The sequence below is a fragment of the Eptesicus fuscus genome, chromosome 6 (assembly GCF_027574615.1).
Source record: "Eptesicus fuscus isolate TK198812 chromosome 6, DD_ASM_mEF_20220401, whole genome shotgun sequence".
Classification (NCBI taxonomy): domain Eukaryota; kingdom Metazoa; phylum Chordata; class Mammalia; order Chiroptera; family Vespertilionidae; genus Eptesicus; species Eptesicus fuscus.
In genome coordinates, this window is record NC_072478.1 from 5,436,277 (window position 1) to 5,460,635 (window position 24,359).

Below are 24,359 nucleotides of genomic sequence, written 5' to 3' on the forward strand. Positions count from 1 at the left end.
TGAAAATACATCAGTGGACTTTCTGAGCTCTATTACATTAAATCCATTGGGCTGTCTTGCATCTTGAGTAGCTCCCTTTTGCCCATGCGTGATTTTGTAACATTATACCTTGGTCATTTGGACAATATGGCTCCACAGAATCAAGCTGATCCTCTAAACGTTGGCACATTTTATTATACCAGATTTTAAAATCATATTCATTAAACACACTTACTGGTCTCACCTATAATAATAAAAGCGTAATATGCTAATTAGACTGGACCTCCTTCCAGACGTCCTTCTGGACAAACTTCCAGACGAAGCTGGGGCTGCAAGGGAATCCTGGGTCCTGGGTGCCTACTGGTGGCCAGAGAGAAGCCCGGGTCCCAGGTGCCTGCCAGTAGCCGGAGGGAATCCCGGGTCCTGGGTGCCTGCTGGTGGCTGGAGGGAAGCCCAGGTCAAGGGGCCTTGCTGCCAGCCGGGGGGGGGGGGTGAAGCCTGGGTCCCGGGTGCCAGAGGGAAGCTGGTGCCGGCAGCCAGGGGAAGGAAGGCCTACTCTTGCATGAATTTCGTGCACCGGGCCTCTAGTTAAAAATAAAGAAGTCCTTACCCATGGGAAGCTGTCGAGCTCCCAGAGGTAGACACGTGTTTTACAAGTTCCCAGTTTCCTTTGGAAAACTTGAACTTTATCATTGGCAACAAATACTATCAATTGTTCTCGGAAGGGACAGGTTCAATTTGTTCATTTTCAAGACAATCTCAGCCAAATACCGACGTCTGAATAACCATATTGGGTCAGACCTGCTTTCAGGTAAAAACTGTCCGCGGAGAACCGTGTCGGCCCACAGGTCAGTCACACGGGGCTTTTCCTAGGACCACCACCCGACCTCTGTGTGGGCAGAGACCTGCAAGGTCAAAACTTAATGGAATTGAAAAGTTTGTCTCCTCGGGGACACTCTCCAGTCATGCTCGCTGCTGTTCTTTCCCTGTGTGTGCAGCAGGGAAGAACACAACGGCCGCTCCACCCGGGCGAGGGGCAGCGATTTCCCCGTCATTCTCTGACGCATCCCTGGTGTCTACGTGAGAAGGTAATAACATCATGTAAATACGAAAATGGTTTTGCCCTTGTGAACCCACAGCACTCTGGGAGCAGGTGCCCTAGGATATGCCTAGGAGAGGAGGACGGCCTCCCTCACAGGGTGGGCACGCGGCCAGCCTTCCAGGAGATGCCAGGTGCGGCTGCGCCCACTCACCCTGCCACAGGGAGTTCCTCTTGCGCTGCGTCCTCACTGATACTTAAAATTGTCAGATTTCTTAGTTTTTGTCAAACTCTTAAGTGGGCCATCTTTTCATGGGTTTTGGACATTCTTGTTTCCTCTCCTGTGAAATGCTTATCCCTAATTTCCATCCAGTTTTCTATTGGGGATTTGTCTTTTTCTTAAGGATGTTTATGAGTTTTTGCGTTAGATAATTTCCTTTGTCAACTAGATGTACTGCAAATTTTCCTCTCCTAGTTGGTGGCTTTGGTTTTCATTTTCATTATTATGTCTTTTGATCGGTGTGTGTTCTTAACTTAAGCCTAGTGAAATTTACTAAACTTTTCCTTCATGGTTTTTGGTGAGTTTCTTCAGATATATTCCCAGAAGTGGAATTGCTGGGTCATAAGGCAGTCCCATTTTTAATATTTTGAGGAGCCTCCATTCTGTTTCCCAATCTGCAGCCCAACAACAGTGCACAAGGGTTCCCTTCTCTCCACATCCTTGTCAACACTTGTTGTTTGTTGACTTATTGATGATGGCCATTCTGACAGGTGTGAGAAGGTGTGGGGTGATATCTCATGGTGGTTTTCATTTGCATCTCTCTGAGGATTAGTGATGTTGAGCATCTTTTCATATGTCTAATGGCCATCGGTATGTCCTCTTCTTTACTGTTTTGTAATTTATATTTTTCCAGGAATTTGACCCTTCCTCCCAAGTTTTCACATTTATAGACAAAGTTATTCACAATTTTCTCTATGTTTTCAATTTTTTATCTGATTTTTTTTTTTTTTTTTTTTTTTTGCCTTCGTATTTTGAAGCTGTGTTGTTAGGTGCAGACAAGTTTAGACTTGTGACATATTCTCGATAACTTGACCCTTTTATCATTATACAACTACCCTTTAATCTCTTCCAGTGCTTTTCGCAGTGGAGTCTGTTTTGTCTACTATTAACACATCAATGGGGTGTTTATCGTACGTATTTTTCTATTTTCTTACTTATCTCCTTAGGTTTGGGGTGTGTCTCTTGCAGCTAGCATGCACCTGGGTTTGCGTTGTGGTGACGGTGATCACTGCTGAGTGTGGGTCTGTGTGTGCTGTCTGCTGGCGTGCCTTCGGTGGCCCCCGCACCTTCCTGTTCCTGCTTGTCTCCTCTCTTCACTTTGCTTGGATAGGCCCCCCATCCTTCCTCCCCCTGTTTATTGAAAGTCACCTCTCAACTGTAACGTGTGCATTTCAGTTTAATTTTTTAAAGGGTGGTGTATTTATACAGTGGAATGTTCTACAGCAATGGAAAAATTTCCAAAGGATATGGTACGGTACATGAAAAGTTCACATGGAAAAATAAGGAAATAATACAGTTACATACCAGAAGGAAGATCCAGTCGATTTTCACTCTTCATGGTAGGTATGTCCTACAAGCTTGTCGGGAAGTCTGCATCAGCAAACACCCACTGCTCTAAGGGAAACGCAGGGTTAGGTTCCTTGTGAGCCTCTCATCCCAACATTTTCATCAACCAATCAACAAAGAGCCTTATTTTATGTGCGTTTCTGTTTAAAGACATCGTCTTTAATAAATATTGTCATTCAGTGACAGTGAACTCACGGCCAACAGCACTCGGACTCATGCCTGAAAGCTCACCTCACGCCTACCTGCCCTTCGGCACCACACGCCTTCTGCTTAGGGACCCCAGACAGCCCCGCAGCACTGCGCTGGGCACGGGAAGCGTGAGGTCCCCAGACACCCGCTGGACGGCAGGAAGGACACGTGTCAGCACGGGAGCTGAAGCAAGAAGGCCAGGCATCATCTCGCTTCACCTCAGCATGTGCTGGGTGACTCCAACATTTTGCCACTCTGCACACGTCCATGAGTGAGAGGGAAAGTGAGGCATCATTTTGGGGGTTACAAATAAATTTTTAGGGAGTAGGTAGAGCCACAAATACAGAATCTGTGAATAAGGAGGATTGACTATTACATATCATATTGATATACACTGAGTGGCCAGATTATTATGATCTCTGAACGCATAATAATCTGACCACTCAGTGCATATATATATATATATATATATATATATATATATATATATATTAGAGGCCCGGTGCATGAATTCGTGCATGGGTGGGGTCTGGCCAGCCTGGCCAGGGGGAGGGGACATGGGCAGTTGACCGGCCTGCCTGCTGGTCGAGGGGACAATTTGCATATTAGCCTTTAATTATATAGGATATACACTGAGTGGCCAGATTATTATGTGTTCAGAGATCATAATAATCTGGCCACTCAGTGTATGTCATATTACATTACATCTCTACGTGTATAGAAAAAAGACTAGAAGATGAGCATCAGTTCGTTGGTGTTTTGGATGGTTTTGAGGTTTCGACATTTTCCACATTGTCTATCATGATCGTGAACTGACCTCATGTTCTGAAAACCATTGACAAGAAGACTGAGTGTAGGCCTTTCTTCTCTCCAGCCCTGTTTCGATGAGAAGACCAAGAACCGGGAGGCTTACGTGAGATCGTTCAACAGATTGTGCTTCCTTGTGGCCACTGAGGTCTGCATGGTGCGTAGAACCCGGGACATGAGTGGGCGTGGCAGAGGCCCCGGCGGGAGGAGCTCTCCTGGGAGGAGCCAGAAGGGCTTCTTGAGCCATCTGTCCCCAAGCCCGGCCAGGCCGGGCACCCTCCGGGACACCAGCTGTCACCTGGCTTGCCTGCAGTGACATTTCCCCTCTGGGCAGAGCCAGCACGGACCCACCAGCCTCTAGCAGAGGGTGTCAGAGGCTGCTGGCTGCACAGTGCTTGCCTGCTGGGCCGCCGGGCCTGCAGCCGCGTTGTATTTGGCTCCCTCAGATTTAGAGTCAGAAATGGCCCAGGTTTTAGGTAGAAATGGCCCAGGTTTTAGGTAGAAATGGCCCAGCCTTTAGGTAGAAATGGCCCAGCCTTTAGGTAGAAATGGCCCAGGTTTTAGGTAGAAATGGCCCAGCCTTTAGGTAGAAATGGCCCAGGCTTTAGGTAGAAATGGCCCAGCCTTTAGGTAGAAATGGCCCAGCCTTTAGGTAGAAATGGCCCAGGTTTTAGGTAGAAATGGCCCAGCCTTTAGGTAGAAATGGCCCAACCTTTAGGTAGAAATGGCCCAACCTTTAGGTAGAAATGGCCCAGGTTTTAGGTAGAAATGGCCCAGGTTTTAGGTAGAAGTGGCCCAGGCTTTAAGTAGAAATGGCCCAGGTTTTAGGTAGAAATGGCCCAGGTTTTAGGTAGAAGTGGCCCAGCCTTTAGGTAGAAGTGGCCCAGGTTTTAGGTAGAAATGGCCCAGGTTTTAGGTAGAAGTGGCCCAGCCTTTAGGTAGAAGTGGCCCAGGTTTTAGGTAGAAGTGGCCCAGGTTTTAGGTAGAAATGGCCCAGCCTTTAGGTAGAAGTGGCCCAGGTTTTAGGTAGAAGTGGCCCAGGTTTTAGGTAGAAGTGGCCCAGCCTTTAGGTAGAAATGGCCCAGGCTTTAGGTAGAAGTGGCCCAGGTTTTAGGTAGAAGTGGCCCAGGTTTTGGGTAGAAATGGCCCAGGTTTTGGATAGAAATGGCCCAGGTTTTGGGTAGAAATGGCCCAGGTTTTAGGTAGAAATGGCCCAACCTTTAGGTAGAAATGGCCCAACCTTTAGGTAGAAATGGCCCAGCCTTTAGGTAGAAGTGGCCCAGGTTTAGGTAGAAATGGCCCAGCCTTTAGGTAGAAGTGGCCCAGGCTTTAGGTAGAAGTGGCCCAGCCTTTAGGTAGAAGTGGCCCAGCCTTTAGGTAGAAGTGGCCCAGGCTTTAGGTAGAAGTGGCCCAGGCTTTAGGTAGAAATGGCCCAGGTTTTAGGTAGAAGTGGCCCAGGTTTTAGGTAGAAATGGCCCAGCCTTTAGGTAGAAGTGGCCCAGGCTTTAGGTAGAAGTGGCCCAGGTTTTAGGTAGAAGTGGCCCAGGTTTTAGGTAGAAGTGGCCCAGGCTTTAGGAACTAGGAGACTGCACATTCCAAGTCCAGTCTGGCTTCTCCGGGGAAGTAGGAAGACCTGGCCGGTCTGAACCGACAGGCATGTCAGCGAGAAGCGTCCGTCAGCCAGGCCTGCTCTTCCTCACAGCAGAGGCCCCCTCGGGCCACCCCCCTCAGGCGCGGCCGGGCCACTGGTCATAGGGAAGGACGGCAGGCCACTCGTGTGCCCGGGCGGGCTCTCCAGAATCAGATGCTGCGCCAGCCTGGGCAGCAGGGGCTCACGGGTGAATGCCTGTGGCACGGGAGAGGAAGAGGCCTGGCCAGAGGGAAACGATGGCCTTGACGCCCCTGCGTGGGCGTGTCCTGTCCCAGGGCCTCGCTCGGCGCCAGCACAGTCACCTGCTCCCTGGAGGGCCAGGGCCGGCCGGGAGGCAGGGCTGTCTGAGGGGTCGGGGGAGCGTCTCTGCAGACACACAGCAGGCTGCGGGGGCCGTCGGCTCGGGCCGTTTATCTGGGTGGGAAGAGCTCCCTGGAGTGTCCCTGGCAGGGGCGTCGGGTTTACCTGGGAGGAGTCAGCATCGGGGTCGGGTGTGGTCCTGGCTGGGGAGAGCCAGCCTGATGCTGGGAGGAAGGAGAAGGAGCGAGCGAGCTTTCTGCCTCTGGCGGGGCGTGGCGCTGGCCGGGAAGCAAGGGCCTCCCTCGCTGGAAGTGCCCCCCTCCCCGCCCCCCCAAAGCCCTGGCTGGCAGTGGGCCTGCGCGGCGCTGCTCCGGGTGAGCCCGAGGCTGCCAATGGCCCAGATCACACATCCCAGCCATCAGCAGGGCCTGGCCGGTGGGCAGGGTGTGGTCGAGGTAGGACGGGGACCCCTCACTGCTGAGGCTCAGGTGCTGTCCCCAGCTGCCCAGGAAGAAGCGGAGGGCCCAGGTGATGGAGTTCTTCATCGACGTGGCCCGCGAGCGCTTCAACATCGGCAACTTCAACTCCCTCGTGGCCGTCGTCTGTGAGCAGCTGTCCCGGGTCCAGCCCCGGGCAGGCGGGCGCAGGCACCCAGGCATGCGGGCTGCCAGCCAGGGCTCTCCTCTGAGCAGAGAGTGAGTGCCCGCTGGGCCCGCATCCCCACCCCAGAGGTCCAGGAAGGGTGCCGGCTGTGAGGTGGGCTCAGCCCCCTCAGGGTGCCTGGTGAGGGTGTGGCAGAATGTCCCCAGGTCCTGGGAGAGCAGGGCCCAACGCTGGCCCTGGCGCCGTGAGGGGCCCTTGTGCGGAGGACTGGGACGGGGCCTGCACAGGCAGAAGCCAGGCCACCCCAACGCAACGCCTCCCTGCTGCCTGGCGGCCGAGGCTGCTGCAGACCCCAGCCCAGGTCAGGCTGCAGCCTCAGAGGCTGGGCAGGGGCCCCCGCAGAAGCCTCCCCCGGGGCAGTGATGGGACTGCAGCCGAGGGTAAGCCTCCCAGCTCGGCCTCCCCCTGCAGCTGGCATGAACATGAGCCCCGTGTCCAGGCTGAAGAAGACCCGGGCCAAAGTGGAGACAGCCAAGCTGTTCATCCTGGAGGTGAGCACGGTTGTCGGCAGCCAGGTGACGCCCGCCTTCCCCAGGGACAGTGCCCAGCTGCGTCCCTGTCTCCTTCCAGCACCAGATGGATCCAACCGGGAATTTCTGCAACTACGGGACAGCCCTGCGAGGGGCCGCCCACTGCTCCCTGACCGCCCACAGCAGCCAGGAGAAGGTGGGTCAGAGGCTTGTCCCGTCGTCCAGGCTCCTGCCTGCTCTAGACCACCTTGTCCGGGTGGGCTGCATCAGAGGACCTGGACGCTAACTCCCAGGGCACCTGGTTCCCCCCCCCCCCCCCTGCACTTCCATAGCATGTGTAACAGACATGCTGCCGTCTCCAGTGCGGGGAACTCACCACCTTCCCAGACAGACCCTCCCACCCCCCAGCAGCTCCGGCTGATCGGAAGTGCTTCCTTATGGAGCTGCAGGCACACCTTATGGAGCTGCAGTCACACCTTATGGAGCTGCAGTCACATCCTCTCTGGAGGACCGCACAGGGCGATCCTGCTCCCTCTTCTACCCGCCAGTCCTCCAGAGCCCCCAGGCTCCTCCCGCTCTCCTCTGCGTCCGCAGCCAGGCCTGCCCTGGTCTCCAGTCCCCTCCCCACGTGGGCCCCTTCGATCCCTGAACAGCTCCCTTTGTGGGAGTCTCTTCTCTTTCAGATCAAAGTGTGGTGGGGCCAAGTGCATAGGGTCTCACACCTCCTTGTTCTAAACTCAACACCTTCACGGATGTGGCCTCAGCTCCCGCGGACATTACGGCGATGCCAGATGCAGGCTTCTTGCTCCCTCACGCTGCCTTTTCACGGGCCTGTTCTCGTGCATTCGCATTGGGGGCCTTCGCTGACCCTGAGCAATTCCATTTCTCCGCATTCTCCCAGCGGCCTCGGCTACAAGGGGCCAGGCACAGGCCACGGACCACAGGGACCCTCCGGCCTAGAGCCTGTCGCCGGCCGGTGACCGGCATGGCTCACGGGAAGCACCACGACCGGCCGGGCCCTCGGTCTGGTCTTTGGCGGGAACCTGGGTGGCACAGGGCCCGGCATGGCTTGTGGGGGTCTGTTCTCAGCGGCTGTTCTTGAAATGCAGTCACTCTGGCGTTGCATTGGATGGATACCAGCGGTCAGGTTTGGGGAGCAGGCCGAGACCCCCACACTCCTAACCAGCTGGCCCTTCCTGTCCAAGCTGTGGGCACTTCATCAACTCTGGTCCCAGGAGAGCTGGGGAGGCGGGGGCAGGGTTCAGCAAGGCAAGACCTCCAACCCCAGCACCGGCAGCCTGCCCCCCCCCCCCCCCCCCGCCCCGCGTCAGGAAGCTGGAAAACGGGGCAGCGGGAACAGGGCCACATGAGGGCCAATTGACCTCCATCCTCGGTTTAATTCTGGCGACTATTCTGTGGGGTGGCTTCAGCATTGCCATTTCCCAGGTTAGAAGACTGAGTCTCAGAGAGGAGACGTCACTTGGCCCGTCCCACAGCGAGCAGGCAGAGCCAGGAACCAGACCCTAATCTGTCTGGCTCGGAATCTTGTGATCTGTGCGCACCTCCCGTGCCTCTGATCCCCAGGTCAGGCCCGGTCCCAGCTGATGGCCCGGGGGGCGGGCTGTGGGCGGCGCTGTACAGCACTGGCCGCAGCCTTTGGTCTGAGGTGTCAGGCATGACCCTGGCGCTCTGCCCTGTTTCTCTCATCTGCGCTGAAGCAGATGGCCTTGGGGCAGAGTGGACACACTGGGGCTTCCCGTTCCTGCACCCGGAGCCCCCTTCCGGCTCTGGGGCGCTGGGACATGGAGCGTTTAGGTCTGTGCTGGAAGTGGCCGACTCACAGAGCCTTGTGTTCACTGCATTCTCCTCTAACTTCAGAGAGACGTGGACCAGGGCTAGGCCCACAGAAGCCTTCATAGACGGATGGGAGGCTGGAGGGTGGGTGGGTGGGTGGATGGATGGATGGAAGGAAGGATAGAAAGATGGATATATAGAAGAAATGGTGGAAGGAAGGAAGGAAGGAAGGAAGGAAGGAAGGACGGAAGGAAGAAGGGAGGGAGGGAGGGCGGGAAGGAGGGAGGGAGGGAGGGAGGGAAGGAAGGAGGGAGGGAGGGAAGGAGGGAGGAAGGGAGGGAGGGAACGAGGGAGGAAGGGAGGGAGGGAGGAAGGAAGGAAGGAAGGAAGGAAGGAAGGAAGGAAGGAAGGAAGGAAGAAAAGGGAGGGAGGGAAGGTGGGAGGGAGGGAGGGAGGGAGGAAGGGAGGGAGGGAGGGAGGGAGGGAGGAAGGAAGGAAGGAAGGAAGGAAGGAAGGAAGGAAGGAAGAAGAGAGGGAGGGAGGGAGGGAGGGAGGGAGGGAGGGAGGAAAGGAGGGAGGGAGGGAGGGAGGAAGGAAGGAAAGGAGGGAGGGAGGGAGGGAGGGAGGGAGGGAGGGGAGATGCTCTCACAGTCCCCCGGAGCCTGCAGCTGAAACTTTAAAGCCGGGAGGTCTCAGTGGTCACTTGTGCTTTCTTCCTGCCTGTGGCCAGCTCCCGTCTGCCCCGCCCTCTCCCCAGCCTCACCCCTCCCCTTCTCTGTCACAGGCCCACTCTACAGAGCACCTCGGGTGACCTCCAGGCGGGGCTGGGGTCAGCAGCGAGGCACTGGGCCCATCACTGTTGCTCCCGTGACAGGGCTGTGAGTGGAGGCCTCTTGGGAGCACGGGTGGGACTGAAGCAGCGCAGGGCCGGCAAGGCCTTCCTCGCTCCGTGGTTGTTCCTGAGACTCTCCTGCTGCCTGAGACCAGGCCTGAATGTGTCCGACACGCCTCCCTTCTCCCAGCTCCGCCGCCGGCACAGCAAGACCACGACGGGGCAAGTGCTGTGGGACTGACAGGAATCCGGGGCGCCGGTCCCCCGGGCCCAGGAGGCGCCTGGTCCCGGTCGCCCTGCTAACTCTGTCTCCGGTCCTGGGCCTGGTGGTCACTGCTCGTGACTTTGGGCCAGGACCTGCCACTCCACGGGCCTCGGTGTCCCCGTCTGCCCTGCCCAGCTGAGCCGCCCAAGCTCTGTGCCTGCAGAGCGGTCAGCGCCCAGGTCCGCACCCCAGAGCCTTAGTGACTCGAATGGGGCGGAGGTGGGGTGGGCTCAGGCCCCTGAACCAGAAACGTCCAGGCCTGGAGTCTGGTCCCGGGGGCCGGGCTGGCCTGGCAGCATGTGCCCAGCTCTGGACCCGGGGGCAGAGCCGGGTGCTAGCCTCCTGGGGCTGCGCACACGAGCTGGCGGCCTCGGGCAGAGCACGTTCCGTGCAGGGTGCCCCACACGCCGGGCGCCAGGGCGGCCTCCCTCCGGCGGCTCCAGGACCCTCCCAGCTTCGGTGGTCTCGGGGCTCCGTGGCTCGTGGCCACATTGCTCCCATCTCTGCCTCCGCCTCCACACGCCATCTTCCCTGCGTGGGTCCAAAGTCCCCTCTCTTTCCGAGGACATCAGTCACTGGATTAGACCCCGCAGAGCCAGTGCGACCTCATCGTAACTTGATTCCATCCTAAAAGACTAGCTCCAAATGGGGTCCCCCAGGATGTGGGACCCAGCACATCTTTGTGGGGACACAGTTCCAACCAGGACACCGGGTGGAGGCGGCTGCTTCTCCAGGGTGGCCCGAGCTGAGAGCAGGGGTCTCGGTTCTCCAGGGCTCGGCAGAGGGAGGAGCAGCCCGGCCTGGCAGTGAGGCGGGGCCCGCGGGCTGAGCTCGGCAGCCCCGCCTTCAGCAGCTGCGGCCACGGCGCTTGGCCCCCCTCGCACCGCGAGTTCAGATCTTCGGCACCAAGAAGGACAGACAATGACAAGCTGTTAAACACGCATTTAAAAGGAGGCCGCAGGTGACCCCACGCCATATGGATGGACTCTGTGCTCAGCGTGCTCCGTCCGCCCCCCAGCAGGAGAGGGAGGAAATGTTCCAGGGCCACCGTCTACAGGAGGAGCTCAGTCAGCGCCGGGGCCTGATGGGGCCCGGGAGGAAACGGTCTGGCCTCAGGGAGAGAGACCTGTGCCCCCTTTCGTGGTGGTTTCCACGTTGCCCCCCTGGTGCTCACTAAGCAGCCTGGACCCCACGCAGCCCCGAGGCCCTGCTAAAGCCGGCCAGCTGTGCCCAGGAAGTCTCTCCCGCCCTGTGTGGCCTGGGGATGCACCCGAGGTCCCGGGCTGGGGTGCTGGCAAGGGCTGACCTACCCTGTCCCTTCCAGATCGTCATTCCCTTCTTCAGCCTGCTCGTCAAAGACATCCACTTCCTCCACGAGGGCTGCGCCAGCCGCCTCCCCAATGGACACGTCAACTTTGAGGTAGGTCCTGGGGCCCAAGGGTCAGCCAGGACGTCCCAGCTCTGCCAGCAGGAGTGCTGGCCTGGCCACAGTTCACCACAAGGTCAGGCAGGTGGGGCTCCCTACCCACATCCTCCGCAGGAAACTGGGGCTCCAACCGGCGAGGTGCTGACAGGCGCCCAGGGCGCAGTGCGGGGGGCCAGGGGAGGCCCCCAAAGGAGGGCCCTGAGCAGCAGGAGGAAGTAGATGGAGGGCAGAACGGGCACAAGGGACGCTCACCACGGTCAGCTCAAGTGTCCTGTCCTCCAGGAGGCCCCTGGTCTCCCAGGCAGAGGGAGACCCTGCAAAATAGGCCGGGCATCCCTTGGTCACACTGCTGCAGTCCCAGGCTCCTCAGAGCCAGGCAAGGCTGCTCCGCTCTGTCCCTCGAGCCCCCACGCAGGCCGCCCAGCACACATGGCTCTAAGTGGCTGTGGGTGCGGGGCTGACAGCAGGCAGTCACTGAGTCAGACAGGGGAGCACACCACGCAGCAGTGGCACCCCCAATCTGCAGGAAGGGGGGCTCTTCTCCCACAGGAGGGCCAGCCCCCCTGGAGCAGGCCCCACCCAGCCTCCAACTCCAAGGGCCGTCAGTCCTGGGCTGGCCCCTGCTCTGAGCCTCAGTCTCTCCTCCTGTAAAACCAGACTCCCACCAGGCAGCACAGCGGGCCCAGGAGGGCCTGCCGGGCAGCTGGGGAAGGGCTCTGCAGATGACTTTGGGTGACGGGCCCCAGCAGGCCCCTGGGCCTCACACAGACACCCAGCTGGCCTGGTCACCCCGAGGGCCAGCGTGACAGGGGAGGGGCAGTCCAGGCTGGAGGTGTCATGGCAGAGGCTGGGCTTGAGAGAGGCCACAGGGGCCCGGGGGCCTGGGAGCTCCCTCTTCAGGCTACCCCGACACCCACCAGGTACGGGAACCCTGTCTTTTGCCTTCTTGAGTTGGTCTTCTGAACGAGGCTGACGGGCAAGAGCAAGACTGCAAGCTGCTTGCAGGGCCCCAGATTCAGGGTGGAAACCGTGGGGGTGGAGTCGGCCCAGGGCTGAGCACGGGAGACCAGGAATGGGGCTCCCGCCCTCATGACTTGGTGCTGCTATTTATTCAAAACCCTTCTCTGAGTAAACACATACTTTTCTAGTTAAATAAAGGTATTTAAATTTCACTTTAAAAAATTCTACGTCAATGAATTTTCTTGTTTTATTTAAATACATTTATTTAAATTTATTTGCATATCCTATCATTGTCCCCTTGACCTGGAGTTCAACCGGGAGTTCGACAACGGGCGGGGCCGGCCCACCAACCGCAGGCAGGCCCTCCCCCCCCTCCCCCCCCTGCCCAATAGGCCCCGATCCAGGCCTCTAGTTCTTTAAATAAACAAACTTGCCGTAAGTAGGGACAGCCACATCTATAATAATAAAAGCATAATATGCTAATTAGACCAGATGAAGCCAGGGCTGCGAGGGAGGCCTGGGTCCTGGGTGCCAGAGGGTAGCTGGTGTCGGCAGCCAGGGGAAGGAAGGCCTACTCTTGCACGAATTTCGTGCATCGGCCCTCTAGTAAATAAATAGAATGAAGCTAAAGCAGTGCTCACCTCTAGCTAGAGGCACTGGCTACTGAGGGCCATAGCCCAGGCCCCCGTCCCCATGACCAGGGGCTGGGGAGGCCCAGGCGTCGGTGTGGCTGCTGCCTCAGAGCGGGTGAAAAGCTGTGATGCACACCCAGGTTTCCTGCTGCTGGCGATGCCATTTATTGCCCGAGTTCCAACTTGCTCACCCAGCGGTGATGAGAGAGCCTTGCAGGGCTGGCCTGCTCTCCCGGGGAATGCCGAGGCCCTGGGAGTGGAGTGCCACCATCCTGTGTCTCTGTGACAGAAATTTCTGGAGCTGGCCAAGCATGTTGGAGAGTTCATCACATGGAAACAAGTGGAGTGTCCCTTCGAGCAAGACCCCAGCATCACCCTCTACCTGTGCACTGCCCCCATCTTCAGGGAGGACGGTAAGGTGCCCCTGCCCCACTGACTCCTGGGCCAGAGGACGCTCGTGTGGCCTCTTAGTCATCACATTGCCATGCAGGGCCCCAGCCTTGAGCACAACACACCATGCCCATGTTTGCTGGCTCTGGGAGGGAGCAGAGAAGGCTGCCCCCCTGCCTGGCTGCCTCCCCCAGAGCCTGCGGAGCTGCAGGTGGGGTCCCCCAGGCCCAGGCTTCCCCTTGGAGAGAGTTTGGAATTGTAAATCTGTCTTACCCCACTTCCTCTTTAGAAAAGTGGGGGTGATGGTAAGAACCAACTTCCCAGAGCTCATGTTAGGATCCTCCCAAAGCTGGTGTGAGTGTGTACTTGTGTGTTGTGTAACCCTGGGCAGGTCCCTCACCTTTGTTGAGCCTGCTCTGCAGCATCTAGAAAGTGGGGAATGAGAGAGCCTACTTCTCAATGCCAAGTGAGACTTACTTCAGTTAGGACTGCACTCAACACTAGTTGTATTAGTTTCTTATTGGTGCTGAGACAAATCATCTCAAACAGGGTGACTCAAAACAACACAAATTGATCCTCTCACAGCACTGAGAAAGACATGACACTTTACCTTTAAGGGGGAAACAATCCAAATGACATCAGATTCCTCATCAGAAACCATAGTGGCCAGAGGCAATGGCACATTTTTCAAATGCTGAAAGAAAATAAATATCTACCCAGAATTCTATATTCAGTGAAATTATCTTTCAGGAATTTACTATAGATAAATCAAAATTGAATTTTAAGACACTGTTCAGGTGACCCATAGGAAGACAAAAAATAAAACATAATCAAAACACGGAGAGAACAAACAAAAAAATAATTAATAAATAAAATAGCTCTAACCAGTTTGGCTCAGTGGATAGAGCGTCGGCCTGCAGACTCAAGGGTCCCAGGTTCGATTCTGGTCAAGGGCATGTACCTTGGTTGCCGGCACATCCCCAGTAAGGGGTGTACAAGAAGCAGCTGATTGATGTTTCTCTCTCATTGATGTTTCTGACTCTCTGTCCCTCTCCTTTCCTCACTGTAAAAAATCAATAAAATATATATATAAAAAAATAAATAAATAAATAAATAAATAAATAAAATAGCAGACTCACGCCCTAACACATCAATAATTATACTAAATGTAAATGGTCTAAATATACCAAGTAAAAGACGTTGGCAGAGTAAATTAAAAAGTATGACCTGTCCTGGCCATTGTGATTTCCGTTGGTTGGAGCATCGTCCCATGCACCAGAAGGTCATAGGTTGGATTCCAGATCAGGGCACATACCTAGATTGCAGGTTTGATCCCCAGTTGGAGTGCATACAAGAGGCAATCAATAGATGTTTCTCTTTCATCTCTCTCTCTCTCCATCTTTCCCTCCCTTCCTCTGTTCCTCCCTCCCTCCCTCCCTCCCTCTCGTCCTCCCTCTCTAAAATAAAATTTTAAAAATTTTAAATCATGACCCAACTATATGCTGCCTATAAGCAGCTAATTTCAAATATAATAACACAGACAGGTTAAAAAGTTAAAAATGGGGCCCTGGCCAGGTGGCTCAGTTAGTTATAGTGTCATCCCATATACCAAAATGTTGCTGGTTCGATTCTTGGTCAGGGTACATACCTAGGTTACAGGTTTAATCCCCAGTCAGGGTGAATACAGGAGGCAACCAACTGATAGATGTTTCTCTCCCATATCAATGTTTCTCTCTCTCTCTCTAAAAATCAATTTAAAAAATATCCTCGGGTAATGATTAAGAAAAAAGAAAAGTTAAAATGGGGAAACATTAATCAAATGAAAGCAGGAATCACAACATTAATATCAGATAAAGTATACTTCAGAGAAAAGAAAATTTCCAGAGACAGAGAAGGACTTTATCCCATATAATAAAGAGGTAATATGCAAATTGACCATCACTCCAACACACAAGATCGCCACCCCCATGTGGACACAAGATGGTCACCACAAGATGGCCAGCAGGGGAGGGCAGTTGTGGGTGACCGGGCTGGCAGGGGAGGGCAGTTGGGGGAGACCCAGGCCTGCAGAGGAGAGCAGTTGGGGACAACCAGGCCTGCAGGGGAGGACAGTTAGGGGCAACCAGGCCTGCAGAGAAGGGCAGTAGGGAGCGACCATGCCTGCAGGGGAGGGCAGTTGGGGCAACCAGGCCAGTAGGGGAGGGCAGTTGGGGGTGACCATGCCTGCAGGGGAGGGCAATTGGGGGTGACCAGGCCTGCAGGGGAGGGCAGTTAGGGGTGGCCAGGCTAGCAGAGGAGGGCAGTCAGGGATGACCAGGCTGGCAAGGGAGGGAAGTTAGGGGTGATCAAGTCAGCAGGGGAGGGCAGTTGGGGGTGACCAGACCTTCAGGGGAGGACAGTTAGAGGCAACCAGGCCTGCAGGGGAGGGCAGTTAGAGGCAATTGTGCTGTCAGGGGAGCAGTTAGGTGTCAATCAGGCTGGAAGGGAAGTGGTTAGGGGGTGATCAGACTGGCAGGCAGAAGTGGTTAGGGGCAATCAGGCAGGCAGGCAGGCGAGCAGTTGGGAGCCAGCAGTCCTGGATTGTGAGAGGGATGTCCGAGATTGGAGAGGGTGCAGGCTGGGCTGAGGGACACACACACACACACACACACACACACACACCCGTGCATGAATTTCGTGCACCAGGCCTCTAGTATAATAATAAGAGGGTCATCTTCCAAGAAGACATAGCAATCCTAAGGATGTATCCACCAAACAATAGAGTTGCAAAAGTTATGAAGCATAAACTGGTAGAACTGAAAAAGATATAAACAGATCCACAATTACAGTTGGAGACTTCAATACCCCTCTCTCAATAATTGATAGAACAACTAGACAGAAAATCAGCAAAAACATAGAATAGTTCACCAATGCCATTAAATAGTGTGATCTACATTTATAGAATACTCCATACAATTACACATTTACAAAGTATACTTTTTTTCAATTGCCCACAGGATATACGCCAAAATAGACCATATGCTGAGCACATAAAATAAGCAGCAAGAAATTAAAATAATTGAAATAATACAGAGTTTGTGTAGTCCCACGTGATTCAGGGTTCAGGTTCAGGGTTCGGGCTCTGGAGGAGGCTGCACACAAATGGAAGAGACTAGAAAATATTAATTTGGGAATTGGGGCCAGGCGGGAGCCCAGCTCAAGAGGAAGGACTCCGCTTTGTTCTGGCCTTGCGATCCCTTTTATTCAGGTTTGAGATCCAACCATAGCTCTTAGGCAGGCAATTCCAGTAACAGCTCCATGATAGCCCATCAGCAAGGATTTACATAAGACTAAAAGGTGGAAATTGCTTCAGCTCCCTTTGTCTCAACTAGACAGTGGGTGGTTGGCTCTGACCCTTGCCAGAGCCTCAAGGTTAACCAGCCTTCCGGGTTCCTTGTCCACACCTTTCTGCTAGTGAAGACAATGGGCGGCTTCCAACAAGTTTGTTCACTGATCACAATGGAATCAAACTAGAAATCAGTATTGTAAGATAACAGGAAAATCTCCAAACACTTAGAGTCTAAGCAGCACACTTCTAAATAATCCATGCATTAAAAAAGAAGTTTCTAGGGAAATCTACACTAATAAAAGAGTAACACGCTAATTGACCGTACCTTTGCGACACCCACCAGCCAATCAGGAGTGAGTATGCAAATTAACCCAACAAAGATGGTAAGTTAATTGGCATACACAGGCGCTGAGCAGCCGGGGGTAGGGTGGGACACTTGTGTCATCGTTATGGCATCGCAGGCATTCCGCACCACTCCAGCCACTCTAGGCCTCTGGGCAGCATGGGAAGGCGGAATGGCAGCTCCAGCGAGAGCAAAGGTGGTGCCGGCAGCCAGGGGAAGGAAGGCCCATTCTTGCACGAATCTTCCTGTATCGGGCCTCTAGTAAAAAATAATTGAGGAAATTGATTTGGTCATTTCAAAACACCCAAAAATGAAATCACTAAGCCCACATGGTTACACTAGAGAATTCTATTAAACATTTAAAGAAGACTTAATACCAATTCTACACAATCTCTTTTAAAAAATAGAAGAGGAAACTTCTTAATTCATTTTATGAAGCCAGTATTACCCTGATACCAAAACAAGATAAAGAGAGTATTAAAAACAATAATAAAGACCAATATTCCTCATGAATACAGATGCAAAAATTTCTTAGCAAAATATTCACAAATAGAATTTGGCAATTTATAAAAATAATTATAAGCATGACCAGTGGGTTTATTCCAGAGATGCAAGGCTGTTTAATATTTCAAAAGAAAAAAGAAAATCAATAAGTGTAATCCACTATATTAACAGGCTAATGGAGAAAATCACTTGATTACATCAATCTATGCAGAAAAAGCATTTCACAAATTTTAATACCCATGCTTGCACAAAACTCTCAGAAAAATAAGAGTAAAAGGGAATCAATCTCTTTTGAGATCAATTGAATTGAAAGACTCAACATAGCAAAGACACTAATTCTCCTCCTCAAATTTAAGTACAGGTTTAATGCAATTCCTACCAAAATCCCAGTAAGATTTCTTTTTCTGTAGCTATAAACAAGTTTATTCTTAAATTTATATGGAACAAGAAAGGAACTACAATGGCTGAAATAATTTTGGGGGGATAAAATAAGATGAAAGGAATCACTCTACCCAATCTATTAAGGCCAATATTATATGGCCACAGTAATAGAGACAGTGTGGTGTTGATAAATTGCATCTACAGAACCCTTTCAGCTAACATTCTATTTAATTGTGAAGGACTGCATGCTTCTCACTAAGATCTGTAACAGGCAAGGATATATACTCTCACCACTCTTATTCAACATGGTAATGGAAAACCTAGTCTGTGCAATAAGGCAAGAAAAGGAAGTACAAACAACAGTATGGTGATTGGCAAAGGGAAAGAGAGGTGGGGGAGGTAGACGAAACTAAAGGGGGATAAATGGTGATGGAAGGAGACTTGACTTGGAGTGATGGGCACACAATACAATATACAGCTGATATATTATAGAATTTTACACCTGAAACATATGTAATTTAATATATATATATATATATCTATATATATATATCTATATATATATAGAGATAGATAGATAGATATCTTTATTTCAGAGAAGGGGGAGAGAGAGAGAGAGAGATAGAAACATCAATGATGAGAGAGAATCATTGATCAGCTGCCTCCTGCACAGCCCCTACTGGGGATGAGCCCACAACCTGGGCATGTGCCCTTGACCGGAATCAAACCCAGAACCCTCCAGTCCGCAGGCCGACGCTCTATCCACTAAGCCAAACCAGCTAGGGCATAGCCTATATAATTTTATTAACCAATATCACCTCAGTAAAATCAATTAAAAATAATTTTTAAAAAGAAATACAGCTCAGAAAGGAAGAATTAATACTATCCCTATTTGCATTTATAAAAAACTAGAGGCTCAGTGCATGAAGATTCATGCACTCGGGGGCGTCCCTCAGCCCAACCACCCTCTCACAATCCGGGACCCCTAGGGTAGGGTCCCTAGGCCTGGCCTGAGATCAGGGCCTATCGGGTCTTTCCTTCCCGGGTCTGCAGGAAGCTGGCCCCACCCCTGCCGCTGCCACTGCTTGCCATCTGTGCAGCACTGCCTCCCCTCCCCTGCCACCGGTGGCCTCCCTCTGCAGGCGACAGGCTGGGGTGCAATGGATTGGCTGGCCTGGGCCTCCTTCTTTCTTTGCTGGGGGGTGGGGCCAGCCATGCAAGGGGCTGTCTGCCTACCTGATTGCCCCTAACTGCTCGCCTACCTGCCTGATCACCCCTAACCACTGGTCTGCCTACCTGATCACCCCTAACCCCTCTGCCTGCCTGCCTGATCACCCCTAACCACTGGTCTGCCTACCTGATCACCCCTATCCACTCTGCCTGCCTGCCTGATTGCCCCTAACAGCTTGCTTGGGGGCGGGGCCAGCCCAGTGAGGGTCTGTCTGCCTACCTGATCACCCCTACCGCTGGTCTGCCTACCTGATCTCCCTTAACCACTGGTCTGCCTACCTGATCACTCCATCCACTCTGCCTGCCTGCCTGATTGCCCCTAACAGCTTGCTTGGGGGCGGGGCCAGCCCAGTGAGGGTCTGTCTGCCTACCTGATCACCCCTAACCGCTGGTCTGCCTACCTGATCACCCTAACCCCTCTGCCTGCCCGAGGGCGGGGCCAGCACTGACTTCCAGTTGGTCAGCCTCTGGTTGTCGCAGGAGCCGACCTGACCGCCAGTTGCCTGCCATCCATCGCAGGCTCTCCGCTTTTGCCCAGCCTTGGGCTCGGCCGCACCCCAGTATCCCGGCGACGGATCGCAGGAGCCAACCGCCAGTTGCCTGCCATCCATCGTACCCCAGCGGCACCAATCGGCCACCCCGGCCACCCCGAGTCCCGCCCCCTGCGCCTCCGCTGGCCCAATCGTGGGCGTAGCAGAGTGATGGTAATTTACATATTACTCTATTATTAGATAGGATTCCAAGGAATCTACAAAAACTTCTAGAACTAAGTGAGTTCAGCAAAAGTTGCAGAATACAAGATAAAAATGCAAAAATCTACTCTTTCCTACATGCTGACAATGAATATGAAGACACCAAAATTAAAGATATAATACCAAAAAAAAGGTATAATACCATTTATAATTGTTCAAAAAAATGAAGTAGATGTTAATCTAGCAAGACATGTACCAGATTTGTATTCTAAAAAACTATACAATGCTGATGAAAGAAATCAGAGAAGATCTGAAAATGGAGAAACATGATGTTCATGAATTGAAAGAGTCAACATAGCAAAGATACTAATTCTCCTTCTCAAATTTAAGTACAGGTTTAATGCAATTCCTACCAAAATCTCAGCAAGATTTCTTTTTTATAGTTATAAATAAGTTTATTCTAAAATTTATAAGGAGCAACAAAGGAATTAGAATAGTTGAAATAATGTTGAGGCGATAAAATAAGATGGAAGGAATCACTCTACCCAATATTAAGGCCAATATTATATGGCCACAGTAACAGGGACAGTGTGGTGTTGGCGGGACATATGTCCATGGGACAGAACAGGGATCCCAGAAATACACCCACACAAATATGCCCAATGATTTGGACATTTGGACATCCATAGGCCCAAAAATGAACCTTGACCTAAATCTTAATCTTTATGCAAAAAATAACAAAAGAATCACAGACTCAAATGTAAAACTATGAAAAAAAAACACACCAGAAAATCTTTGAAGATGTGGAACTAAACAAAGAGTTTCTTATAAAACAAAATATGACTCAGCAATTCCACTCTTGGACATTTATTCCAGAGAAATAAATACTCACATTCACCCAAAAACCCATACAGTGATGTTCACAGCAGCTTAGTTTGTTATAGCCGAACTTTGGAAATAACCCAGATGCCCTTCAGGAGTGAATGGTTAAACAACCGTTAGTCCATCCCCACATGATGGAATGCTATTCAGCACCAAGAAGTAAAGTATTGATACACTACCTCATGGACAAGTCTCCAGAGAATTCTGCTGAGTGAAAAATGATTCCATTTATATAACATTCTTGAAATGACAAAATTTAGATATGGAGAACCGATTAGTGGTTGCCAGAAGTTAAGAAAGGGGTGGAAATGGGTGTGGCTACTGAGGGGCAACATGAGAGTCCTAGTGGTGATGCATGCTCAGCATTGGACTGTAACAGGGTCAGTATCCCCGTGGCCATCCGTCCTATAGTTTTGCAAGTGATGGCCTTTTGGAGACTCTTGGTAAAGGGTACCCAGATCTCTCTGTGTTGTTTCTTACAACTGCATGTGAATCTACAATTATCTTCCAGCCACAAGTTTAATTTTAAAACCAAAAAGTAGGTCAGACTCTGAGTGTAGAACAGGTTATTATCATCAACCATAATTGTGTAATTTCACTTCATTTTCTGACTAGGTCTTTATTTGGCTTCTTATGAAAGTGAGAGCCCAGAGAACCACACAGAGAAAGAGAGATGGAAATCACTAAGGTGAGTCTGTGTGCCTGGATGAGACGGGTGGGTGGGGGAGGGGGAGTCTGTGTGCCTGGATGAGACGGGTGGGTGGGGGAGGGGGAGTCTGTGTGCCTGGATGAGATGGTGGGTGGGGGAGGGGGAGTCTGTGTGCCAAGACAGGATGCTGGAGAGGAGAGGGGTGGGGTGCTTGGGGCCAGAACAGGGCTGAGGGACCTCAACGGACCCAGCTCATTCACCTCCTAGGAGTGTCCCAACCCATGAGGAGAGAGCTGGTCTGGCCAGAATCTTGGGGTGGGGGTGGACCTCAAGGGCTGCATAGAAGGGGAGGCTGGGACCACAACCCCTCATGGCTGGTGGCTGCACCTGTGGGCAATGAAGACGTATGTCCCCGTCCTTGGAACCCTAGTCCACATTCTTATGCGGAAAGTGAGACACACCACCTCCTGCTCGCTCAGCCTCAGCCCGTGAGCACACAGAGTGGAGCGGAGAGGACCCACCGTGGGGGCCTGAGCCAAGGACGTCACACGATGCCCTTTTGGGGTGTGGGGCGGCCTGTTGAGAAGGTAATACCCGGAGGGAAAGGAAAATAACCACGGGCCGCTGGGCCTGCTTAAATCTATAGGTCTTCTATTTTGGGGAAGACGTGAGGATCGGGGAGTTGGAGGAGGAGGAGGAGGAAGAGGATGATGAGGAGGAGGAGGAGGAGGAGGAGAGACCGCAGACGCCCTCTGCAGCCCTGCCCACCGCTTTGCACACGGTGACCCCATGGTCTGGGACCCGCCACAGTGACCACAAGGTTCAGGAGACTCTTCTCCCCCTTTTGTGGACCCTCAGCCCTGCCAGGGCCCAGAACCTCCAGCCACACGGGTGGCCCGTGCCTCAGGACGGCGGCGGTTACCTTGCTGGGCAGTCTGTCCGTCCTCGGGGAGAACCCAGCTCACTACTGTCTCAAGCGCAGGAGGGGTCTGCCACCAGGCGCCTGGGAGCCTTCACAGGCCCACAGGGCCCTGCCGCTCTGCCAATGGCCCTGCCCTGCCCGGAGAGGGCTGGTTTCTGCAGCCCCATGAACCCCCGTCTGGATCCTTCTGGTCCCAGGGGGTAGCTTTCTAATGATAGCTGGGATGCCGGTCAGCAGGACAGATGTGGGTCAGAGTTGACAACGTGGACAGCACATTGTGAACCATAGCGTTGGAATAAACGCAGCGGTGCATGTCCAGGGGCTTCTGCCAGGACGCAGGCCTGGGAGTGGCGTGGCCTTGGGCGGAGGGGGTGTGGTAGCCATTTCCACGCCATAGACCCCAGGCCATGCTGACAGGGCCTGGGGCATAGTACCTGCAGGAAAGACCTCCGGTGGACAGATCCTGACAGCCCTGCGAAGACTTGTGGTCCCAGCCGCCTCTTCCAGGCAGTCCCTGAGGTCCACCCCACCCCAAGAGATGCCTCTCTTGCTGGGGGTGGGCAGCAGGGGGACTTATGTAGCAGGGGAAGACCCTCAGCCCACCACAAGGTACGCTGTGGAGCCGCTAAGCCCTCACCTGGCATGTGACCAGGTCCCCCAGCCAGGCAGTCAGGGGGTGTGATGTGCACCCCTATTTCTGGTCAGGATCTGCTGGGCAGAGTGGTGTGCTGAGGGTGCACTGACACAGCCTGCTGGCTCCTGGCCACGCCAGCTACCCCAGGACCCCTGCACGATGCCAGAGGGCCCAGCCGCCTGGCAGAGGTGGGCAAAGCCGCATGTAAGGGTCAAGCTGAAAAGGAAAAGGGGGGGAGGGGCTTGCAACCTAGTTCAGTGTCTGGTTAAAACTGTAGTCTCACTTCCCCACTCTGACTGACGTGGGCGGAGCTGCAGAGCCTGACCCCAGGGCCCCGCCACAGCTGACTTGGGGGGACCCTCAGGGCCGCCACAGGAGCAGATACGGAGGTCAGGGCCTCCTCACCAGTTCAGTTCAGGCTTTGGATCCGGAGCCCCCAGGACTAGCAGATCTGCGAAATAAAGGTTAAACTTTCCTCCTGGGAGCGCTGGCTGAGCGTTCTCCCGTGCATTCTGCACAACATTTGGTGCGTTTGGCCGAGAAAGGTCCGTTGAGCTGGCTCTTAGGCCACTGCTGACGAGAGCGGACTTCGGGGCACTGGCTTCGGGCTCTGGGACCCAGGGAAGGTGCGCCACCCACACATTCCCTCGTCCCTGAACTCGGGGCCCGGAGGGACTGCGCGATTCCGCACTCCAGTGGACCCCAAAGAGGCAGGAAACACCTTTCTGGGACTTCCCGGGAGGGAAGTCAAAATCAGAGGTGTGAAACTGTACGTTTTTCCCCGGGAAACGGGTGCGAGTCCTGGCCTGTCCTATGGGACAGAAGAGGTAGCTGGCCCGCCCTAGGTGATTATCTTCCTCAGCAGAGCTCGGGCCATCTGGAGGAACGGCTTCCAGCCAGTGTTCACCACCTCTGGGACTGGCTAAGGGTCCGAGTCTGGCCGGCCTTGAAAAAGGCAGAAGAGGCGTTCCTAGACAGTTTTCTACTGCTCTGCCCAGGGACTTGCTCTCTGTCTCTGCGCAATGGAAGCGGGTTTGGTGAACGCAGGGTACCCTGTGGTGTAGCTGTGCGCGTGCCGGTGTTTCTGTTTGTTTGTTTCTGTGTGTGTGTGTTTTTATTTTTATTTTTTATTTTTATTTTTTTAAATATATTTCTTTATTGATTTCAGAGAGGAAGGGAGAAGGCAGAGAGAGAGATAGAAACATCAATGATGAGAGAGAATCATTGATCGGCTGCCTCCTGCACGCCCCCCACCGGGGATCAAGCCCGCAACCCAGGCATGTGCCCTTGGCCGGAATCGAACCTGGGACCCTTCAGTCCGCAGGCTGATGCTCTATCCACTGAGCCAAGCCGGCCAGGGCTGTGTGTGTGTGTTTTTAAACATTCTTCTAAACCTCTCCGGCATTTCCGTGGTGATTCAAAGCTTTAGTAGGGAATGTTATCTGTCTTTATTGTTTATATATGTCTCTTTGTTGGTGGTTTAAATTGTTTAGCTAGTGAAATTTCTGTTTGTGTCTCTTAAAAATATGAATGTATTGCTAATCTGAGGAATGTTAACTACTTACATGTCGCCTAAAAATCAAGGTTAAGAATTCTAACTAATTAGAAGGAAAGTATGGCTTTGGTGCAATAAAGAAAGCATAGGCATAGAAATGCATTTTGAAGGAGAAAGAAGGTAATTTCTAAAGCTGGTTATTTCTGAAAGTTATAAGAATGTTTGTCTAATCCACTTTGATATATAATCTTTTGGTAAAATCAAGTGACCAGGTC

The 24,359-nt window shown here is 53.0% G+C and overlaps 1 protein-coding gene across 1 annotated transcript in view; it reads left to right on the forward strand.

Moving 5' to 3' along the window:
• The window catches only part of RASGEF1C (RasGEF domain family member 1C), a 34,270-nt gene extending 12,566 nt beyond the window's left edge, over positions 1-21,704 (forward strand). Inside the window, 8 exon segments of the mRNA XM_054718305.1 lie at positions 3,709-3,798; positions 6,094-6,196; positions 6,667-6,746; positions 6,826-6,921; positions 10,941-11,036; positions 12,924-13,047; positions 21,000-21,072; positions 21,680-21,704. Coding sequence (XP_054574280.1) covers positions 3,709-3,798; positions 6,094-6,196; positions 6,667-6,746; positions 6,826-6,921; positions 10,941-11,036; positions 12,924-13,047; positions 21,000-21,072; positions 21,680-21,704 — 687 coding nt within the window.
• The last annotated feature ends 2,655 nt before the right edge of the window (positions 21,705-24,359 follow it).